The 24,452-nt window shown below is 36.5% G+C and overlaps 1 protein-coding gene across 2 annotated transcripts; it reads right to left on the bottom strand.

Annotated features, from left to right (window-relative positions):
* Positions 1-815: 815 nt before the first annotated feature.
* C13H6orf58 (chromosome 13 C6orf58 homolog) lies at positions 816-22,832 on the bottom strand. Of its 2 annotated transcripts, none has more exons than XM_073219584.1 (6): positions 22,528-22,832; positions 20,801-20,887; positions 19,251-19,435; positions 18,217-18,317; positions 7,855-8,093; positions 816-1,331 (listed from the first exon to the last, which is right to left on the bottom strand). In XM_073219584.1, exons 1-6 carry the CDS (start codon positions 22,826-22,828, stop codon positions 1,159-1,161), a joined length of 1,086 nt encoding a protein of 361 aa, XP_073075685.1. In that variant the 5' UTR covers positions 22,829-22,832; the 3' UTR covers positions 816-1,158. The 2 variants fall into 2 exon arrangements, with proteins under 2 accessions (XP_073075685.1, XP_073075686.1); XM_073219585.1 differs by having other exon boundaries at positions 8,026-8,093.
* Between the last annotated feature and the right edge of the window lie 1,620 nt (positions 22,833-24,452).

The following is a 24,452-nucleotide window of genomic DNA, read 5'->3' as shown; positions in this document are numbered from 1 at the left end:
ACATAAAGGTTTGGGATTCTGTCTTTTAAGGCTCTCAAGAATGGGGCAAAGGGTTGGGGGGTGTTGGGCACAGGCTTGACATATGGCCTTGAGATGTCTATCTTCAGTGAGAGACACTGTCACCATCCCTAGTCAATCCTCTAGATATTCTGTAAGATAAACTTAACACAAGGAATTTCTTGATCCTGTTCTCCAAAAGAGCAGTTACCCTCAAGCAGGGGGGACATATCATATAGGACTGTTGCTCTGCCTTAAGACAGGGTCAGCTATTGCCTGATCACCATAAAATATGTTTGAAACCTTACCTCCTAACTCCCTGGTGTTTAAATGGAATCTTAGCCTTAATATGGAGTCCCTCCTGTTCTTACTATGCTATGTATATTTCAGCATTTTCAGTTATAGGCAGGAAAAATGAATCACGATGCATGTCCCACATCCCTGGCCCATCTCATTTCCCCCTCAAGGAATGTGGACTCTTGAAATCTTTCCGGGTAAAGTAGGTGTCGGTCGTTCATCTGTGGCTGCTTCCTGCTGAGGGGGGCGCTGTCCCTGCCTGTGGGTCCAGCAGTTCCTTGCTGTCTGTCAGGGAGAGTGAGGTCATGGAGCTGACTCAGCCATGGCCGAGATGGACAAGGGCACACAAGAGGAGGACGCAGCTAAGTGGCGGGGCTGCTGATGTGGGTCTTCATCAGCTTTGGGGATGGGCTGAAATCCTTGTCTGAGCGACGCCTGGAGTTGGCTCTTCTGGAGGGAACAAACTTGACAAGGAGATTAAGGATACGTGCACAAAACTGACAAATCAGTTACGTACTCTATTTATGAGTTTTAAAAACTTTGTCAGTATTTTATTTGAAAGTAGTCTGGATTTAGATTATAAATCAGTAAGACATATTGCTTTAAATTTCATGAAATTAGTTTACATAGGAGAACTATAAAAGAGCCATACAAGTTTAATGTGTGTCTATTAATTTCTTAGTGATTTATTAGAGCTTAATGCAGTCTTATTTAAATCCTGGACATTTTAAGTATTGATAAATTCAAAAATCAAGAATTACTAATTGAGTAAAATAATCATATCGTTAATTTGGATTTAAAGTTGGGAATGCATAAGCACAATCAAAAACACCAGAAATAAGAAAACTTAAGGCTGTGATCACATCAAATTTTGAAATTGCTGTTGCTCAACAAATTATCATTCATTTTTAATTCATTAATCATATCCAGAAACGTTGAATTAAAGATTTTAACAATTATTTCTAAAAACTCTAGAAATAGCTTCCTTGCCTCATGTGTCTTCATTAAAGTTTTCCATACAGGCAAAGATAATGAACCTGGAAAAGATTTAAAGTTATTACATGTCAATTTAAATTTATACCCTATTGTTATAACATTTACACAAAATTCTATGTATTTTGCATACAAATATTAATTTTATTACATGATAATTATACATATAAAGCTTTTAAGTTTAAAATTAACTAACCAGCTCTTCATATAAAAAACAATAAGAAATATAAGTAACCAGAAAACTGAGAAAAGTACACAAACACATTTAAAGAACTGTAAATTCATATAATGGTGAAGTAGCATTTTCTATATAACAAACTAACATAAAGCATTGAAATCACTATATGGTAGTGGATTCGAAACAGGAATCTAAATTCATAGTCTGAAGACAAAAATGTAAACCCCTGAAATCTTTGAGTACCATTTCGCAATATATGGCCCACTGATTTTAATTCATTTCTTAGCTACAAATTTATTGGTAAAATCATAAATTATGTGAATATAAGGATACATACAATGGCATTGTCACATTATTTCTAATACCTTATAACAGAAGGTGATGTTCACAGTTATGATAAATCCATTAAATGAAATACTACTATCCTTTCAATAGAATGAGTTGGATCAGTATGTCCTGATATGGGAAAAGCTCCAAAATTTTTTCTAGTAAAATATGTATAATGCAGAGCAGTGAATATAATTTAATTTATGCAAACAACACAGGTTTAATTTATATACTTGCTTGCACTGTTTTATCTATTTAAAATATTCTAGGAATTTGCACCAAAGATTGATTTTTAAAAATTGAGTGAAGGACTAAGATATTTAAGTGAAAAGAGATGGTGAAGCAGACTTCTATTTTCATTTAATAAACATCTCAACACTTAGACTTTTTAAGTTTGAGTATATTAAATACACTTTAAAATAAATCAATAAAAGACACAATTAAATACATTTTAAATAGAGAGAAAATAATTTAGAAAAAAAATCAATTGAAGAGAAGAAAATTGATTCAATTTCAGGTTAACTCTGTTCATGTATATGAAGCAACAGTTTGACAGTATCCTGAACCCTTGGTCCCAGGATTCTAGACTCTTTGGAGATGGTAGGATAATGCTGAACTTCCATGGAGAATTATTTCCATAAACATCCTTTATTCTTTTCCATCAATATAGTATGTTACCTGATTGGTGGATAAGAGCATCTGGTTCATGTTTCTCAGTTAGCTAGAGCCAATCTATTAAAATTCTAAGATCCAAGAATAATGATTCTTTCTAAATCTAGACTAGTAAGGAAACAAGTTTAATTTGAAATCTTAATGCATGGTTAATTTTGAGTCAGTCCCACTCAGGCACATCCAACAGCGAAGCAAAGGGCTGACACCAGATTTCAACTTATCCTAGAGAACAGATTTCAGAATGCAGGATGATTGTTAAGGAAAAACAGCACAGGCTTTAAAATAACATGGCCAGGATGCAAATCTACTGGCTCATTTACCAACAGGTGGATTATTTCAATTTACAAAGCCTCTGTTTTCTATCAGTAAAATAACGGTAATGATATTTTTATGAAAGCGTTGTAGTGATTTGTATATGTGATAATGAAAAAAAACCAAAAAACACCACCTGACAGGATTTCAGGCATGGGGTAGGTATATAATAAAAATGAGTTCCCTTTCTCATGATAACCTCTTAATTTTACATGGCACCCATTATTTATTTTCAATTCAATACAATAGATTATTAGATTTGAAATTTAATAAGTTTTTAAATGAGACAATATAACATTGTATTATTTTTAGGTGTACAACATAATGATTCTATATATATAGAAATGATTACAATAAATTTAGTTGGACCTAGAGGGTATTATCATGAGATAAATCAATCAAAGAAAGAGGAATATCATACAGTTTCACTTACATGTGGAATCTGAAAAACAAAACAAACGAACAGTACAGAAATTGACTAATAAACACAGAGAATGGACAATTGGTTACCACACAGGGATGGGAGGGTGAAATAGGTGAAGAGGATAAAGAGGTACAAACTTCAACTTACAAAATAATTTAGTGTATAACATAGAGAATATAGCTCATAATATTTCACTATATTTTCATGGTGACAGGTGGTATAACATAAAGAATATATCTCGTAATATTTCACTATATTTCCATGGTGACAGGTGGTAACTACACTTAATATGGTGAGCATTTAATAATGTAAATAATTGAATCACTAAGCTGTTCATCTGAAGCCAATATAATGTTGTATATAAACTATATTCCAATAAAAATAATAAAAAATATGTTTGGCTAACATCCACCATCACAAATTGTTACAAGCTCTTTTCTTATGATGAGAACGTTTAAGATCTACTCTTTTAGCAACTTCCAAATATACAATACCGTATGGTTAACTATAGTCACCACAATGTACATTACATCGCCAAGATTCATCTTGTAACTGAAAGTTTGTACCTTATGACCGCCTTCATGCATTTCACCCACCTTCTACACCCTGCCTCTGGCAAACATCAATATTTATTTTGTATCTATCCATTTGATTTATTTTTCTTAGATTTCAAATAAAAATGAAGTCAGGTGATATTTGTCTTTCTCTTTCTGACTTACTTCACTTAGAATAATGCCCTCAAGTTTACCCATGTTGTCACAAATGGCAGGATTTCCTTTTTTCATGGCTGAATATTTCTCTCTCTCTTTCTGTGTGTGTGTGTGTGTGTGTGTGTATGTATCACATTTTCTCTAACCATTCATCCATTGATGGACACAGATCATTTCCATGTCTTGGCTATTGTCAATAATGCTGCAATGAGCATGGGGGCTGCAGATATCTTTCCAACATAGTGGTTTCATTTCCTTTGGGTAAGAAATGGAATTGTCCATTTCTGGATAGAAATGGAATTGTCAAATCATATGATAGTTCCATTTTAATTATTTTTAAGAAATTCCATACTATTTATATAAAGGCTGCACCAATTTAAATTCCGACCAACTGTGTGCAAGTGTTCCTTTTTCTCTGCACCTTCATTAACACATTATTTCTGTCTTTCTGATAATAGCCATTCTAACACATGAGAATATATCTCACTGTCATAATTATTGATGTGTGCATTTCCGTAATGATTAGTGATATTGAGCACCTTTTCAAGTACCTGTTGGATATCTGTTTGTCTTCTTTGTTGAAATATCTTTTGAGATCTCCTGCCCATTTTTTAATCAGATCTTTTCTTTCCTCTCTGTTAAATTGTATGAGTTCTTTATATATTATGGATATTAACCTTTTGTCAGACAAATGATATACACCAGATTTCCTTTTCATTTTGTTGATGGTTTCCTTTGTTGTGTGGAAGCTTTTTAGTTTGATATATATAGTTCCACTTGTTTACTTTGCTTTTGTTGCATTTCCTTTTGGTGTCAAATACTCCTGCACCAAAAAAAAACAATTGCCAAAACTGATGTCAAGAAATTCACCCCCTGTGTGTTCTTCTAGGGGTCTCTTTGGGTTCCTCTTATTTGGAACTCTCTGAATTTCCTGGATCTGGATGTCTGTTTCCATCCCCCAGGCTGTAGAAGTTTTCAGCCATTATTTCTCTAAATAATTTCTCTGCCCCTTTCTCTCTCTCTTCTCTGGGATGCCTATAATCCAAATATTGATCTACTTGATGTTGTCCTATAAATTCCTTTGAGCTGTCCTCACTCTTTTTTATTCTTTTTTTCTTTTGACTCCTCTTAAAGGATAGATTCCCCTGCCCTGCCCTCCAGTTTGCTGACCTTTTCTTCCACTTCACCCAGGTGGTTGTTGAACCTCTCTATTGAACTTCAGCTCAGTTATTATATTCTTCAGCTCTGTGATTTCTGCTTGGCACTTTCTTATATTTTCTCTCTCTATGTTGAAATTCTCACTTTCTTCATTCATTGTTCTCTCAACCACAGTGACCATTTTTATGACCATTATTTTTAAGTCTTTATGATTTACCTCCATTTTGATAAAGTCTTTTTATGAGGTTTTATCTTCTTTCATTTGGAGTATATTCCTCCGTTTCTTCTTTTTTGACTTTCCTGTTGGTTTCTATGCTCTAGATAAAACAACTAACTATCCCAGCTTTGAAAGAGTGACCTTGTGTAGGAGAAGAACCTTATCATTCAACCCTGCCCTTGCTCTTGGTTGTATCTCAGTCCTTCATGATTATCCAAGAAGCTTTCTTTGTTCTTAGTGTCAAGGATGTGCCAAGACCTATTAGTGTCCCAAAAGGGGAAGATCTCAGCCAGCACGTGGATGCAAGCTAATTGTAAACCAGATCCTCAGGCAGCAGCTTTGCGTATTATCGCCTAGTAGAACCTGTGAACTTAAGCCCCACTTGCCACCAGAGCCAGGTGATCAAGGGGTATCCCCTGAGTGGCAACTGCAAAAAACAGGGCACCAGAACTATGGACAAGCTCCTTTCTGTGAGATGGCAGCAGGCTGGAAAGAAGCAAAGGAAGAATACAAAGATGGAACCCACCAGGCCTCTTTGATACAAACAGTGGGCACATTTCAATCTGCTGCCTCTGTTCTGGACCCTGGGCATTTTGCCATTTACCAGAAAGTCTGCAAGCCCTTAAAGAACTGTCTATTAGTTCACTTTTGCTCTTGGGTCCTATGGATTATGGATTCAAGCCCTCTTTGCTTCAAAGCTTGATGATTTGGATAGCTATCTGTAAGGAAGGCTTAAAAAATCAGGGTGCCAGATGTGAGGCCCAAACCCCTCACTCTTCCGGGAGAAGATGGTAGTTGTGAAATCCCTCCTTGTTGTAATCATGCCAGAGGTGGGATTTATGACAAGTCTGGGCCACAGTTTTTCCTTCCCATTTAAATGTGGGTTTTACTCTTATTTGCCCAATGTGTAAGAGTCACTCTACTAGTTTCCAGATTTCTCTCAGAGGGATATTGTTCTGTATATGGCTGTGATTTCGGTGTGTCCATAAAACCAGCAGCCTCCTATGTTGCCACCTGAATTAAAGCTTCTGAGACGCCCAAGCTCATTTCCTCCCACCTCTTCACACATTGTACTTTAACAAACAGTTGTCCTCATTCACAGAAAGGAGGAGGTGGTGATGACTAGAGTGGAGAAGGAGGCAACAGCTTTCTTGGTTGGTTTGTTTTCCTTCTCTGCTTATTTTAATATTCCAAGGCCTTCGCCACTGTGACTGACTTCTGAGTGCCAGTGAGAGCACGGAGTAGTTGGTCATGAGAATAATGACCAGACGATCTAAATCCCTCATTACACAATGTCTGCCCAATTGGGCTATCAAGCCTCACTTTTTTTCACAAGTAGTTTTCAACATTTAATGTCCCATTTTTTTCTCATGAAAGCAACTCAAAATTGCATATTAAACCCAAAACAAAATTTCAGTAAAATCTGATCTTATAGTAAAATCATATAGGATTGCACTTCAATGCTTTAAGTGAAATAACTTTCAAATCTCCACTCAGTTCTCCACCCTTTACATCTTAAGAGAAAAGAGCCATGGAGCCAGTGTAGAGGATCCAAGACTAGAATGCCATGATGTTATCTGATAATTTGGCAGAGATGGGTAGGTGATCATCAAAGCTCATGCTTTCCCTTTCCTGGTGTATATTCATCACACAACAGTAGTTCTCAGGCAACGACTTAATTCCCTAGCCCACTTGCATCCAGATAGGGGAAACTGTGAACAGTTTGTACCTGTAGAGTATGAGATAAAGAGGAAGAAATATCCAGGCATTCTCCAAATGCAGCAGTATCTTCCTGTTGGTGGGGTGTAGATAATTCCAGGAGCTGGAAGGGCTTCAGTGTGCTACTCACTGTGTAAAGAGAAGCTGCCACTGAGAACTCTGCACTGGGTCATTAATGGAGCAAGAAGAAACTCCAATTGCATGAAACTCCCAAAATGTTTGGGTTTATTTGTGACTCTAACTAATGCAAATAAGATTTCAAGAACATATATTTAATGTATTTATGTTGACTTTGCTTTCATAGCATTCATATTCATTGTTTGTTTTAAAAATACTAATATTTTAGAGCATAAGCACGTATCTGGAAAACTGGGATTTTATGGTAATTCAAACTTGCAATTAAAAATTCCTTCTGTTTTTCATTCTGCTAGGAAACCCCACAATGAAGGGGCTGGAGCATGACTACCAAGGCTGGATGCAGGGAGTTCACAGAAGTCAGTTTATTCGTGTTCCCCATTAATCATGGCAGGTTTCCTTTTGAGAATGATTTATCTTTTTTTAAATGTAAAAGCAACATATAAGGAAAAAAAATACTGTAATAACAGAAAAGAAATATGTAAGCTTGTAGATGAAAAAATGGACTTATAATCTGGTGGCTGAATTAATGGGTCAGGACAGGCCATGACTGGAAGAACAACAGTGTGTGGAATGGGCACCCAAATGAAATAATGACTTTCTTTGAAAGTATGTGTTCTAACGATATATATCTATGATGTAATCATTTTTTCTACCTATATTTATCCAATGTAATATTGATTTTCTTTAAGGTATTGCTTGTAAGGCACCTTACCTATAGAGTTATCTACTTTGTAAAGTAGATTTAGACTAAGCAGGACCGTGTTCTGAAAGTTAGTGAAGTCACTGATGAAGGGGCCTCTGTCCCCATTAACAAACATTCGTGATGGGAGGCCCTTCTGGAATTCATGAACTCTAATCAAGGTTGTAGGAAACAGCGATGCACCTAAATATTTCACAGCTGTAGCCCAATTTCTTCCAAAGTTCGCTTCTGGTTTGGATAAATATTCCAACCTAAAAGACAAGTGGAAACATGTACAATTATAGTTAGTCCATTCAGAATTTCAGCCTCATTGTTTTCTGGAAAAGACCATCTTTTGCCAACAAACTAAAACTGTAATTCTTAGTTTAGAATGTGATAGCTTGAATTCCTACCTTTGAAGATATAAATAGAGGTAATTAAAAATTTTAATTTGGAAAAGCCCATCCCATCAACTGTTGTATTTTATTTTGAGTTTTTAACCTTTTAACTAACATCTTAAGCTCGAATATCATGATAACCAGATGTTAGACTATCACTATGTAATGCTCTTTAAAAATGTGCCGATAAAAATCAGTTACCAAAGCAAAATTTTTGCTAGACTCACATATCCTTTGTAAAGCTTGATTTCTTGAAGTCAGGGGACCCCTTAAATACTAAGCATCCTAAGAGAAACATATGTCCAATTTTCTTGTCTGACTTTCTAAATACATGGTTTTTTTTCCTACTGGAGAAGGCCTGCCATATTTTTACTTTGAGTAATATGAGATAATATTGAACTCTGTCTGGTCTACATATACTTAAAATAAAATTCTGTGTTCTTGGATCCTAAGATTGGCTGGCACATGTATATTTTTATTCTTTCTACTGGAGGAAGTTAAATTCTCACACAGATTTGGGAAACAAATTATTACTGTGGAAAGGTTAAGGATGTAGTAAATAGTTTTATAACTATGTTATTCATGGCTCCTGTCCCTATAACTGTCTAAGCATGCTGAAACCATTTTCAGTTGTTTAACAGGCTCATTTTCCTTGAAACATTGTCCACACTTTGCTTTGCTCACCAGCTACATTCTTTCTCAAATCACATCACAAATCACTTTCTATATAAAGTTTTCCAGCCCACCTGAAAAGGACTGGCTTTTTCCCCCTCCTCTGCATTACCATAACACCATATCATTCATATATGTAAAAGTTATTTTCTCATTACATTATATCCTAATTTCTCTGTTTTCACAGCATATGTAGGGTCCATTAAAGAGAAAATGCTTGCATTATATTTGTCAATGTTAAGTGACATAATCGAGAGGAGAAACATTGCTGTGTTTGGCCCCCATGCTCATGGGGGTACTTCCTGACTTCAACACCCAGAAGCAGAAGGGTGGATTCAGTGCACTCTTGATGAAAGAAGTTTGGTGTGGATTCACAGTTGACTATCTTTAGTCACATCACGACTAACTATGAAATAAGAATAAAAGGAAATGTAAATTCATAAGGATTTGAGCAACGGCCACAAAGTCCTAGTAATGATGGATTAAACAAACTGGGAAGGAGTCAGCAACACTGAGAGAGGAAGAAAGAAATGAAAGCATTAGTTCAACACATAGAGGGCTTATGAGGAGAACTAAAATTCAATTGAAGCCTTTCAAACGATTTAATTGAATGTGTTATTGGACAATTCATCCAGTAAGTCAATTATAATGTGGTTACGTAAAAAGGTAAAAATATACCTTAAAAGGCTCATTTTAATTTTACATATATATATATAAATGTTTTATATATATATAAGGTTTATAAAAATTATATATATAATATTATAAATAAATATATATATATACACACACCAACCAATCTTAGGATCCAAGACCACAGAGTTTTAATTAAGTATATGCAGAATACACAGAGTTAGGTATGATCTTATGCAAATTATAAACTGTACTATAGTTTTTACCTAAATAAAGTTAATACATAGAATTTTAATGAAGTTCTGCAGTATGTAGTAGTAGATAGCAAACATTGTGCTACTTCTTCAATATTCTCCATTCCCTGTTTTTTGGTATATAAATTTCAAATGCTCTTTCCATGCTATATACAATGTGGGGAGGGGGAAAAGAGAAGAGGAGCATAATTTCCTGCCCTTGGCCCCACCAAATGATTTGATTTGGCCAATATGGAAAACATCATCTTGACAGATAGAGAATAAAGGACAAGTAGAACAGAGCTGAGCTGTCCCACTCATCCCTGTGGGCCAGTCAGAATCAGCTAACCTGAGGTGAGCCCAGGAAAGATCAGCAGACCAGCCCAGCTAAACCTCAGACATGTGAGCAATAAACGCTTACTCTTGTGTGGCACTCTGGTTTAGTCACTGTCAATTGTGCTACATTCTAGTGAGAAAAACTAAGTGAAATAAAGGGTTACACACCCAATAAACTGTAAAGCCAAATATATAAAATCTGGCTTTAAAACTAATAGTCTTTTCAGCTGCCCTCCACTGCTTTTTGTCACAATGATTGATAATAGTTACTGTACACTGAATGCTTCTCATGCGCCAGTGATATGTTAAGCATGATGCATGGATTTCTCAAGTAATCTTCAGAAGTACCCTATGTGGTATGTACTATTATTATTATAGGTTATAAGACAAGAAAACTGAGTTTATCATTATTTGGATCCCCAGAACAAATGGAGTAAGATCCGTGTCATGCCAAAGTATAAGATTGTAACTTCTATTTTATTTTTTTCTAGGAACAACCAACAGCCTAGAACCTTCCAAATTAATTCTTAGACCTGGACAAAACAAAGGGCACACAAAGAGGCATTTGAAATTTTCTATATTAATAATCCTTAAAAGATTCACCTTCCACCAACATAATGTGTCAGAAGAATTCCATTTGACTGGGATCCTACTTTTTAAGTTTCCAAAGAGATGAATTGATAGAAAACTTTTATTCTTAACTTCAGTACTGAAACTGTCTATAAAATTTATCTGTCATAACATATTAATGAGATTATGTTGAAATGACCCTATGGAAAAAAACAATGGAAATAAATTAAAGAGATAACAGAAAAGTTTTTAACAAAAAGACTGATTTTTATAGATATTAACTTTCATTACCTGCAAAAGATGCTCCCCATCATTAATCATGAGGAAAAAAACTCAGAAGGATTGGGAGAACAGTGGGAGAGACAGGAGTAACATAGTCTTAGAAACTGGAAGTCCAATAAAACAAACGAAAAAGATGTAATATAGACTGAACTGAAAACCAGATGGTGGCATGAATAGTGAGGCCAAAATTACCTCCCAAAACCACATATAACATGAAAATACAGCAAATACTACTAATCCTGAAAGAGCAACCAGAAAGAAGACTGCAATAGACAACCTACATCTGGGGAAAAGAGAAGACCTCATGGAAAAGGGTAAAGTAGCAGGTGAGAAAAACTAGGTGAAATAGTCTTCCATGATCTGGTAGGACCCAGGCCCTTGCCCAAGCCCAGCTCACAGGAGGGAGGAAGGGAAACAGAGCAGGGATGGAGTAGAAACTCAGGACTGCTAAATACCAACCCCTGGAGATCTGCTCAGGGAGCATGAACCCACCTAACATGGTGCTTTGGAGATTAGAGGGGTTGGAAAGCAAAGACAGGCAAAATACTCAGAGAGACTGAGATTCCAGCCACTTGTGGAGAACAGGTACCCACAACTGGCTGCTCAAGGACAAAAGAAAGGCAGCCACTTTGAAAGGCTTCCCAACAGTGAGAGGGCTGCAAAAGAGGCAAGGATCAGACAGAGCTTGCTGCTCAGGGAAAGGACAGGTGGACAAAATCATCCCAGCACACTCAGCCCAGAAGATTGGAAACTTTCAGGAGCTTCACATGCTCCATCCCCCTGGCTGACAGTGGGAGTGCTAAGACCCCCCACTGTGATAAGCAACCTGTTGCTCTTTCTTCCTGGCTGGCATCAGTTTACAAATCTGTTGCCCCCACCATCACACCAGGCCAGTAAGAGGGCAGTCCCACCTACGACAGCTACAAGGGTGTAAGCAGAGGCTGCTCCCTGCACGATTGGCCTACTGGCCCTGGCAGTGGAGGCAGGCATTGCAGCCAGGAAGCAGGAAAGAGCTCTTTCCTTCTGACAGGCACTGGCATTGCGTGCCTGCAACCCCCAGCATCGTTCCAGGTGCTGGGCAGTTCTAAGGAGTAGCTTCTGGGCATTAGAGGGTGCTGCCTACACAAAATTGTTATTTCATAGAAATCATTAAAAATATGAAATGATGAAAGAACCTGGTACAAACCAAAATCCCTCAAACACAAAAAAGAGGTCTAAGTGAATCTGAAATCACCAATCTTCCTGATAAAGATTTCAAAATAAAAATCATAAACATGTTCATGGAGCTACAGATAAATAGTCAAGACCTCAGGGAGGTCTTCAAGAAAGAGACAGAAACTGAAAAATACAGTATCTGAAATGAAACATACAATGGAGGGATTTAAATGCCCATTAGATGAGATAGAGCAGATGGTAAATTAAATAGAAATTAGAGAAGAGGAATACAAAGATGCTGAGGCACTGAAGTAGAAGAGTGGATTCAGTGCACTCTTGAGTACTACTAAATGTACATATCTATCGATAATCACCCTAAATATAAATGGTCTGAATGCACTAATCAACAGACATAGACTTATTGAATGAATAAAAAAACAAGACCCATCTGTATGCTGCCTACCAGAGACTCACTTCAAACCCAAAAGACATACACAGACTAAAAGTGAAGGAATGGAAAAAAGGTATTTCGTGCAAAAACAGGGAGAAAAAACAGGAGTTGCAGTACTTGTATCAGAGAAAGAAGGATCTCTAAGAATGAAAAAATAATAAGACAATTCTCTGACCAATCCAAGCAGAGCAATATTTGTATTATAGGGCTACCAGAAGAAGAAAAGAGAGAAAAAGGGATAGAAAATGTCTTTGAGGAAGTGATTGCTGAAAACTTTCCCAATTTGGGAAAGAGATAGTCTCTCAGGCCATGGAAGTGCACAGATCTCTCAATACATGGGACGCAAGGAAGACAATGCCAAGGTACATAATAATTAAAATGGCAAAGATCAAGGACAAAGACAGAGTATTAAAAGCATCCAGAGAGAAAAAAGATCACCTACAAAGGAAAATCCATCAGGCTGTCATCAGACTTCTTAGCAGAAACCTTACAGGCCAGAAGAGAGTGGCATGATATATTTAATGCAATGAAACAGAAGGGACTCGAACCAAGAGTACTCTACCCAGCAAGATTATCATTTAAATTTTAAGCAGGGATTAAACAGTTTCCAGATAAGCAAAAGTTGAGGTAATTTACCCTCCACAAACCATCTCTACAGTGTGTTTTGGAGGACCTGCTCTAGTTGGAAGTGCTCCTAAAGCTAAATACCTGTTACCAGAGAAAATAAAACCACAGTGAAGGAAGTAGACCTATTAATTACTAAGTATATGCAAAATTAAATCAACTACCCACAAAGTCAGTCAAGGGATACACAAAGAGTATAGAATGCGACACCTAACATATAAAGAGTAGAGGAGGAAAAATACCTTTAGATTGTGTTTGAAATAGCGTTATAAGCAAGTTAAGTCAGACTATTAGATAGCAAAGAAGCTGCCCTTGAACCTTTGGTAACCAGAAATCTAAAGCCTGCAATGGCACTAAGTACATATCTATCGATAATGACCCTAAATGTAAATGGTCTGAATGCACCAATCAAAAGACATAGACTTACTGAATGAATAAAAAAAACAAGACCCATCTGTATACTGGGTCTTTAAAGTTACATTCTCTAATGATTTACCTTTGTATATGAGCCTGAAAAATCTGTAAATAAAAGCAGTTACTTAGAAAGATACTTGCTATCCATCAGATCTTGAGACTCACTTCAAACCCAAAAGACATACATAGACTAAAAGTGAATGAATGGAAAAAAGATATTTCATGCAAAAACAGGGAGAAAAAAACAGGACTTGCAGTACTTGTATCAGACAAAATTGACTTCAAAATAAAGAAAGTAACAAGAGACAAAGAAGGATTCAAATGGTTCTGTGTACTCAGAAAAAAAAAAAAGAAAACATGTAATAGAGTCATAAAACTGAATCCTATGCAACCAGAGACTGAAGATGAGAAGTAATGCTGATGCAATTTGTATTATATCTCCGAAGTCAAGACTGAGTGGTACTCTCTCTGTGAAGGGAAGTTGCTGTAATGAAGGTGATTGTTTGAAAGCTTTTTGAAGAAGCAGTCATATACAAAGATTCCCTCCTAGATTCTACATAGTAGGTAACTTCCACTTCTCACACTCAGAAGAGTACAACAGAGGGTCCCTGAACTATGTAAACTAGTCACAGTTGAAGGCAGAACAGTACATTGAAAACAGGGAGTATATGTGAATATAGTACACAGGAGAGTAAAGTCCCCGGCTCTCCCTTCCTGCTTCCCTCTCTTGACTTTAAGAATACTAGCAGCAGGCCTTCACTTTTGAAAGAGGTGACAGAAAGTATCTTTTCTGGAGAAATAGGTGATGAAGAACAAAGACAAAGTTAGTAACATTAAGGCTTCCCTAGTTAAACAACCACAGCAAGATTATCCTGGAAAGGTGTTCACAGTAGAAAAAACCTACTCACATCCTCAGAGCTTCTAAGTGCTTCTCTTTAGATATGAGTACACATCCAGGTATTACCTAATACCTGAGGCAAGTTCTAACATGGATAAAAGACACCAAAACAAATTTAAAAACTGAAAGGAGAAAAAAGGATAAAAAACAGGTTAATAGAAAAGGTCAGGAATGAAACCATTTCAGATTTCTTAATAGCAAAAGTGAAGCTAAAAATTAATGGAAATATGCCTTCAAAAATCTTAAGTATTACTAGCCTAGATTTCTTTACTCACTCAAAGTCTCAGTCAAAAATCATGATAGAATAAGGCTATTTTAAGAATAAAAAATCACCTGCCAATTTTTCTTCTCATACAACCATTCTGCATCTACTGGCATGTGACTCCTAACAAACAAAGTCATCTGAAAAATAGAAAGATTTGGGATACTAGAGATGGGTGATTCAACACAAAAAAGAGATAAAGGAAATCCCCAAGGTGGTGCTAGAGACCTAAGGATCATATCTGGCCACCTGGGCAGTTAACAACTGAAGGAAACCTACTGAAGCAGAAACTGACACAATTCTTGATGTTTTTGGACATCTTGAGAAGAACCTTCCGTGGTTTGTCAATTTGAAGGCATTAGTGTTCTGTACAAATTGAAAGAAAACAGAAGCACTAGATAATGATTCGCTCCAAGGGGAATAAGCTGATGAGGAAATGCAAAAGTAATCAGTTTAGTGCAGGCCCCAGATGTGAAGAGTGATGACAGTTAAAATAATGTAAGCACTGAATATCGACCTAAACAAAATTATTAAACAACTATACAGAGAAAATGATAGGTGAAGAGAATGGGGGTGAGGTGGTAATTTTCTGCAGTAGTGATTCAAAAGATACTACCTAAAACTGAAAATCGGTGTTATAAGAAGTTTTTCAGAAGTATAGCAGCAAATATCCAAGTAACAGAATAAGTGATTCTAATGATGTTCTGTCTAGATACAGCCATTTTATTTTTTTATGTGTTTTTGGTAGGAGGAATAACAACACCTCATAGAACCATTGGACTCTTTAAATCACTGGCATGTAAGGGCACAATATACCAACTAAAAATAATCCAAAATAAAAAGTAAGAAAGTACACCTAAGTTCAATATGTAAAATAAAAAAAAGGAAGGGAGGGAGGGAGGGCAAGAGGGACGGGAGAACCCTGAAGAATTCCTGCCTGAAAATAGCACTTGCAAGAAGGCCAAGGGCTTCCCGCCGCTGCCCAGGCAGGCCAGCCAGGGAGGCCCGCCTCAGACTTACGTGCCTTCTGACCTGCCTGAGACAGTCGGAGAAGAGGCCTAAGGGGGCATTTTGTTCAGTTTGGCAATTGCATCTGTGCCTTATCTCTTCTCAGCATTGGAAGATTCTTCATGAAAGGAAGTGAAATTATATTTTTTTATTTCTGCTTCATTTTACATTGAGAAGGTAGTATATTTTTATTGTTTAAGAGCTTCTAATATCTTTTCACAAGGGAAGGAGAACCTTGGTAGACAGTGACCTCTTAAAACAGGTCTGTAGGCTGCATACATTGCAGGCGGCACAACATACAGGGTAAGGAATGGGCTACGGAGTCACAGGGAATATGAATACTAGCCCAGTCATTCACTCGCTCGCTGCAGGATTTTAAGCAAGTTACTTAAGAGCTCAGTCACAAATTGATGATCTAGAAAAAGGCCTTATCTTGAAGTATTACATTGAAATGCTTAAGGAAATTTCTTTTACTTGGTATAGTTAAAAAATGCTATTAGCTATATGAAAAATTCATTTAAGAGAGTCACTTGCTGACACCTATATGGAAGGTCAAGTAAGAAGGATAAATTTTCAGGAAATAAAATGAGTTAAGAAAAAACTTTTTTGTTGTAATTAGAAAGTGCTTCTCATATGCCAGTATATTGATTTTTTTTATTTTATATCATTGTTATCAAAAGAGTCATATAAATGTTTAAACTTATTCACCAAAAAATTGATATGCTCTGTGATTTTGGAGCAATTTTTAAATAAACTTGACTGGCTATTGATATGATATTTCTTTCAAAAGCAGTTCCATTACACAAGTAGGAATACAGTAAGCTTAAAAGTCTAAGTCCACAAGAGAAAGGAAATATATATTTTTTTTAAATTTCTGCAATTTCCTTGAATTTCAACTATTCCTAGGTATAAAGTTGCATTCTCTAAGGATTTACCTTTGTATATGAGCCTGCAAAATCTGTAAATAAAAGCAGTTATGCAGAAAGACACTTGCTATCCATCAGATCTTGAGGTTGACGATCCCAACCTGAAATCCTTGTCTGTTAATCTAATCCCTATCTCCTGTCATCAAATAGAAAAAGCAGTAGAGTCACAGCCACTGTGATGATTGCAGCCCTAAATCACATCACTGATACTGCCAAGGGAAAGAGCTCCTCTATTGCCCAATTTAATGCCTAATTGTTGAAACCATACTAGTAGGTAGAGGAGGAAATGTTCTGTGAATCTGTTAAGTGTGATGATTTACTTGCCTTACTGCATGATGGAGTCAGTGGGAGAGACAACAGCCAGTGGAAAATGAGATATTCAAACATTCCTGCCTAGATTTATAAATCTGCTTATATAATACCAAGGAGCCCTGATGGTTTTGATCCTGTTTTTTATCATACCCAGATTTCTATCCAATACCTCACTCTATGTGGCTGACTCCATTCCCTAAACAGTGTCTGTGATGGTTGATATCATGCAGCAACTTGACTGGGCCACAGGACACCCAGATATTTGGTCAAATATTATTTGGGGTGTTTCTCTGAGACTGATTTTGGAATAGATTAACATTTAAATCAGCAGACTGAATAAAGCAAATTGCCTTCCATAATGTGGATGGACTCATTCAATCAGTTGAAGGCCTAGGTAGAAGAAAAGTTGAGCTTTGCTGGAGTCAGGAATTCTCCTGATGGCCTTCAGACTGGAATGTAAGCTCCTTCTGATTCTATAGCAGCTGCTGACCTTTGAACTTGAACCAAGCATAGACTCTGGGTTATGAATTTGCTAGCCTCCATAATATTCACATGAGCCAATTCCTCTTAAAAAGTCTATCTATCTATCTATCTATCTATCTATCTATCTATCTATCTATCTATCTATCTATCTATCCATCCATCCATCCATCTGTCCATCCATCCCTTTATCATTCAATCTACCTACCCATCTATCCATCTATTTATCCATCTGTCTCCTATTAGGTCTGTTTCTCTGGATAACCCTGAGTTATACAGTGTCACTCACAACTAAACATGAGTCATTCGTACACTCTCACATCTCAGCGTAAAATACCTCTAAGTATACCTGTAGAGTGACTTTGATAATCTAAGATATCTTGAGTGTTACCCAGAAACCAGTTGACTTTTCACTCAAGTATGTACCTACCATATATGTCTGCAGTAAAAACAATGAAGGTAATTTCCTTTTATTATATAGAGAAATTGATTGTATGTTTTATTTTTTGGTTAGCTGGTTGGCTGGTGCAAGATTTTTATTTTTTCAAATTTTTGCCCCTCCTTCATTAGATACTTCTTAAGTCTGATCATACAAATAATATATTTACGCCTCACTATTAAAATGCCCAATGGCTAGATATATTATTGAATTGACAGTCACTTTAGAAGAATAAAGAGGTATAAATAAGGCCAAAAGTCACTGACCATGTTAAATAGAAATGATTTTGGATTCATTCTTACCTCTCATTAAGACTTTTGTCAGTATAATCCAAGGTTGAGGTATGTGCACCCCATAAGTACTCCAACAGTTCGTCAAAGCTGGTGGAAGGTGACTGCAAATGCTGTAGCAAAGAGGAAAAATTAACTCACATTTGAACAACTACAACAGTTCCTCACCCTACAATTTAATCTTGTTCCCATATGTAATTTAGCAATAGTCTACATGAAAGGGGAATTTTGTTTCTAATAATTGATTTATATAAGGTGTCAGTGACTAACACTCTGTAAAAAGTATAATAAATATCTATTGGTATTAGTAATACTTAATGCATCTATAAGAAATGAACTGCAAGCATTTTCCCAAGAGTTAGTGTTTTATACTGGCCAAGAGATCTTTATTTTTTGTCATTTGTTTTTCTGCTACCATAGTAGAAATTACCACAAAGTTTAAGACTAAGAAAAGAGAAAAATTCATTAGAATATGTAATTTAGCCACATCTAAATAATGAGCTAATAATCTATAGAATGAGTAAATTTACTTTTCATCAGTGATCTTTGTCCATATCTATGTTTAACTAATGTTATTTTATCTTAGTCATTGAATATTTGGTTTTGATTGCCACATAATTGTTTAGTTCTACCTATATATGATCATTTATTAATTCAGTTGAAGTTAATTAATTGTTCTCAAACCAACTTATAACTATTTCTCCCAAGGGTTAACCCTCGATTGACTTGAAGGTTCAATTACCCAGAATAATCTTTTCATCCAGTGAAATACATATGTGCTTTTCAATTTTAAAAATATATATAATTTATTTGAGATTGGAGGAATGATTTAGTGTTAAGGCTATGTTGGTTCAGAGGGTATTAATGACATGTAATGCCCTGATGCCTTGTAATAATATTAATATAACTTGCATAACAACTTACATTTTTATACTTAGGGAAATACTGTATAATGCATCCAAAAACCTAGACAAAAAAGATTATACAGAAAAGAAATTCTCTTATGAGTGCCTAAAAAAATAAATTATAAAACTTAAAACAGGAACCTGGAAAAAAGCAATCCACTGTCTCATTTTCCCAGGAAAGGATGACTGACAACTAGAAACGTTAAGACAAAACTTCGTCTGATCCTTGGATGGTGGCAAAAGCATGACTTGGTCTGATGATATCCCCATTATGTCTGAATCAACCGCAGCAAGGAAGGGTAATGCGCATAGAAAGAAATTTACATCTGCAAAAGCAAAGTACTTATTATTACCACAACACTAAGAGGAAACTTTTAAGTAATCTGTAAACAGTAGGCAAAAACTCACAAATACAGCCAAAAAAAAAAATCTCCTTGAGAATCATATATAACTTCAACACACTTCTGCTCATAAATAAATACAGGCTAAAGTAGTTGACTATAGTATTTTAAAACAAAAAATAATTTTTTTGAATTTGATAATATTCATTTTTTCAAAGCAGTAAGTACAAAAGGAGGAAAGTTATCTACTTTGCACAGAATAATACAATAACTCTGAGGTTTTACTATGAACTGATTTTATTCTAAACTATTTTAATGCAGTTATAGTGTTATGTTTTGAATTTCTTCAGCTAAGTTTAATGTGCAACCATAATATCACATGTGCTTATTTTATATTAGGTCTTTAAAGCAAACATTTTGGACAAGGGTTGACAATAGATCTTTGGATAATAAAATTGACAATGAATTAAGATTTTAAAAAACTTCTCTCTAACTATAACCTATCCCAGCAGATTTAAACATTAAAGTTTAGATGGCTAAAAACTTTTGCTGAGTCTCACGGGTGATGCAGAATATTTTGCATCATAGACATGTATTTTGTGAATGCAGTTCTATGCCCCCATGGAGCAGGCTGAAACTCCAAACTACTGTCAACTGAGAATAAAGAAGTCAGAATTCTAGATCTGTAGCCATGAGTATATGTGGGTCTTTGAAAATAACCAGTCAGCATAGCTTTAGAAAAATATGTAAAGGTATATGTGATGTGTATCACTCTAAGAAGATGAAATGTAATATATTCTTGTTTCTAATTATAGGGAAATATGTCTAAGAAATTGTGGTCAATTCATTGTATTACTAAAACATAAACTAAAATGAAAGAGTTAGAAAGTCTTCTGTTTATTTTAGTATTCCTTGATTGAACCTGTAGATTACTGATTGATACAATGATAATAATGTCATCAATCTCTGACATGTTTACAGGTGTAATATGTAAATGTATTTGGTCTAAGCAAAATGAGAAAAAGCACATTTGTCATGTCATTTCTCATCCTTCCTCATTCTGGAGATGCCCACTACCTAGCTAACCGCCAGGGCTGGGCTTTCAGAGGCCATCATCCTGTGCAGCAACTTGCTTCAGTCCTGTGAAAAGCTGAATATGTCCTAAGGATTCATTATTGTCATCGTGCCTGCCAAATCTTAGAATGTGTCATAAAGGTCACACATACGTGATGAAAGAGATTCTTTTTTACAAAGGAGTAGTGTTGATTTTGTTTTCTCTGTTCCTAAGATTTTAGGTTGAATACATTTAGAGGAAGTTTGTTAGCTATTTTGCTATTGAAATGAACCTACCAGCCCACCAGCTGTCTACAGAGATGCACAAACGATCTCCAGATTCATAACCACAGTCTGTCCATCTCCTGGGATCAGCTAATCTTCCTAGAAGATAGAGGATGCACAGATTATTTATTTATCATGCACAATTTGAAACTGGTTGTAATTGTCACTTAACTAAGTATGTTTTGTTTGCAAAGATGAACAAACATTTATTGTCACTTGATGTGTGTTTATCTTCCTAGCCCTCTTTATCCTTCACTTCCCGTCTTTTAATCCATCCATTTTCCTTTCTCTAACATCACCACAATTTTCTATTATTGAATTATCTGTTTTGTCATTATGTGCTTTGTAATTATTCTCTCTCCTACTTCCTGTTCTGTTTCTCTCCAAAATTAGGGAGGCAGTGTAGAGAGATTAAAACAGGCCTAGAGTCAAACCAAATCCCTGCTTAGTCGCTAGCTAGCTTCACCTTTGCCAAATAACATACCACTTGTACCTCAGTTTTCTCATCTATAAAGTGAGAATAAGTAAGATTAACTACAACATGAGGTTGGTGTGTCAAGTGAGAAAAAGGTCAAAAAGTATTTCTTCCAATGAATATAGTCTTTTTTTTTCCTCATCAAATGAAAATTGTAGTTTCTCAATCTCTCCTTCTGGTTGTTCATCTTCATTTTGTGTCACTTTTCCATCTCTCTTGCCTACCTGTTGTTCATCCCTCTGATTCTCTGTCCTACGTTCCCTCACCTTTTCATCTGTTGCTTCCAATACAGTTTTTTGTTTGTTTGTTTTGCTTTTTTAGTTTTTAGCTTAGCCATCTACAGCTTGTTCTTTCCCCTCCTGCTAACTTTCTCTTTGCCTTGGCCTCCACCTGAGTAATAATCTCCCTATTCCTTATTGGTAGTGTTATCAATACAGAGTGGACTGGAGACACCAGTCTTTTTCCTGAGCTTCTCCTGTCAAAAAAAAAAACCTTTTTTAAAAATGTTTTTTATCTTTTCTTATTGAAGTATAGTTGATATACAATATTATTTTCATTTCAAGTATACAACACAATGGTTCAGCAGTGGCACACATTATTAAATCCTCACCCCAACTGGTGCAATTGCTATCTGTCAGTACAGAAAGATGTTACAAAACCCTCGGCTATGTTCTCCATTCTGTACTACCATCTCTATAAACAACTTATATTATGATTGAGAAGAAAAAGGAATCTTTTAATTTAAGACTCTTTGGGCCCAAATACAGCTTCTAATTAAACACTGGAATGTACTTAATTTTCCAGAGGAATCAATCATTTGCAGAGGAACATCCTCACGAACAAGGTGTCCTTCCTTGCGATCACAATTACATCTTCAAGAAATTCAAACTAATTTGACGTCACCTTATTTTTCCTATGCATATCTTCTTGACTGTTTTGTTCATCTGTGCTTATAATGGAAACTGGCACCTAGCAGGTATTCAGTAAATACCTGTAGAATGCTTAATAGATTAGATGTGAGGTCTTTTTTTGTGTTTAGCAACTATGCCTTAAACCCCATTGCAGTTTCTAGTAAAAACAGGCAGTACATAAAAGAAGGATTTATGGAGAGAAAGGAGAAGTAGAGAAATAATGGTTATGAAGGGAAAAGGAAAAGAAAGAATCAATTTTCACAAATATGGTAGGATATATACAGATCCCATTTCCCAATTACTGCATCGTCATAGTGGAAGATCATTAGAATGAAACCAAGAGTCATTCTTACCTGTTCTATATTGCCACCCATGCTGGACAGGCAATCCCCATAAAATATTTTGTTCATTTTCTGGTGCATATTTTTCAAAATAAGTGGCTGTCTTGTTGATTAGGATTTTATACATCCCCAGTCTGTCAGTGTATACCCAGGGGTCAATAATGTATGTTCCATTCTCCACCTGGTAGTCACTGAACTGACCAGGACTCTCCTCCCACAGTGGGGGATAGAGATCCGAGAGATTGGACAGTTCTGCTAAAGAAACAGAAAAGTAACTGACCAGCAAGCAGGACCAAAGAGGAAGGACAGCCATTGTGCCAAAGCTGGGGACTGAGATGGTGGCAGGGCTTTTATTGACACATGGAGGAAGACGTCATGGTGTTTGCTTATGTTCCAGGACATTAACACTTCATTTTCTGTCCTCTGGGGATAATAGAGTGGAAAAAGGCCAAATGAAATAGGGTGCCTTTCTTGTTAAATAACATCATCAGTGTAGTTTGTTACTCACATGACTGTTTAAAAAAGCTCCTGAAAACTTTAATGTTGAATGAGTAAATATTTTAAACACTTTTGGAAAACTGCTGTTATACTTTTGTGCCTTTTGAATTAAGTACACTCCTGCACATATATCTTGACATAAAAATTTATTCATCCAGAAATTGAAAGACAGGTATTTACTGATCTTTCAGTAAGGAGTTTACATGGCCAGCCTCAGATTGTTATAATTAGAACATATGTTTGCAAGATGGGCTTTTGGCTAGCATCTCTGTTCTTGGCTCCCAAAGTCCCCAGCAACAGTTAAATGACAATGGTGATTCACTATGCCTAGACTGTGCAAACAATATGGTTTGTGCTAAACGCCTGCTGTCCTTGTAGAGTCTGGAATTTTCCTATATGACCATCCTCTAGTAAACAACTTGGGCACCTGTGTCTTTAGTGGGAATCCTTGGGCACAAACATCACACACATACTTGTTGGTGCACTTCTGTTGCTGGGAAAAATGTGTTCTGTGTGACCCCTCCTGGGAAGGAGAGAGTATATGGAAACCTGCATATTCATCCCTCCAGATTCTGCCTGTGTCTTAACCCTTAATGGTTCTGCTGTGTATCTTTACTGTATCACTGGAAAGAATCCCAGCCCTGGGTATAACTATGTTCCATGTCTCATGAGTCCTTCTAGAGAATGTATGAACACAGGTCCCTGATGGAAAACCTTCAGATACCCATAAGTTATCTCTCACCAAAGGCTAAGAAAAAACTTCAAAAACATTTATTTGGCATGTTTATTGAATATAGAAACTACTAGTTCCCATACTAAATCATGTATCTCTAGATTCTAGAGGAAAAGGCAAAATCTATGGGTTTTAATTTCAGGTGCAGGGGCAGAGCCAAGATGGCAGCGTGAGTAGGACAGTGGGAATCTCCTCCAAAAACATATATATTTTTGAAAATACAACAAATACAACTAATCCTAAAAGAGAGACCAGAAGACACAGGACAACAGCCAGACTACATCCACACCTGCGAGAACCCAGCGCCTGGTGAAAGGAGTAAGATACAAGCCAAAGCCCGGCGGGACCCGAGGCCCCTCACCCCAGCTCCCAGCGGGAGGAGAGGAGTCAGAGCAGGAAGGGAGAGGGAGCCCAGGACTGCTAAACACCCAGCCCTAGCCATCCGCACCAGAGCACAGACACAGTGCATACGTGGGGTGCTGGAAACTGGGGAAGCAGGACAGTAGGACCTGTGAACAGGTCCCGAAGCTGGCACCCCTGTGACAAAGAAAAGTGAGTGCTTTTTGAAAGTCTTAAAGGGAAAGGGACCCCACAGCTGGACGGAAGCATCTAAGATCACAGTCCAGCAGCTGGAAATTCCAGGGAACTCCGGTCACACTAACCCCCTGGGCAACAGCTCTGAGACCCCTCACGGAGATGAACAGCC

Source organism: Manis javanica, chromosome 13, assembly GCF_040802235.1.
Source record: "Manis javanica isolate MJ-LG chromosome 13, MJ_LKY, whole genome shotgun sequence".
Classification (NCBI taxonomy): domain Eukaryota; kingdom Metazoa; phylum Chordata; class Mammalia; order Pholidota; family Manidae; genus Manis; species Manis javanica.
This window is presented reverse-complemented; position numbering and strand designations above follow the sequence as displayed.

Excerpts from the sequence above, each read along its gene's own strand:
- C13H6orf58 (XM_073219584.1), bottom strand. The coding sequence starts at position 22,828 with ATGGCTGTCCTTCCTCTTTGGTCCTGCTTGCTGGTCAGTTACTTTTCT. Across the intron at positions 19,436-20,800 it reads TGTAGACAGCTGGTGGGCTG|ATGTAAATTTCTTTCTATGC; the intron begins GTAGGTTCATTT and ends TTGCTTTTGCAG. Across the intron at positions 8,094-18,216 it reads GACAAAAGTCTTAATGAGAG|GTTGGAATATTTATCCAAAC; the intron begins GTAAGAATGAAT and ends CTTGTCTTTTAG.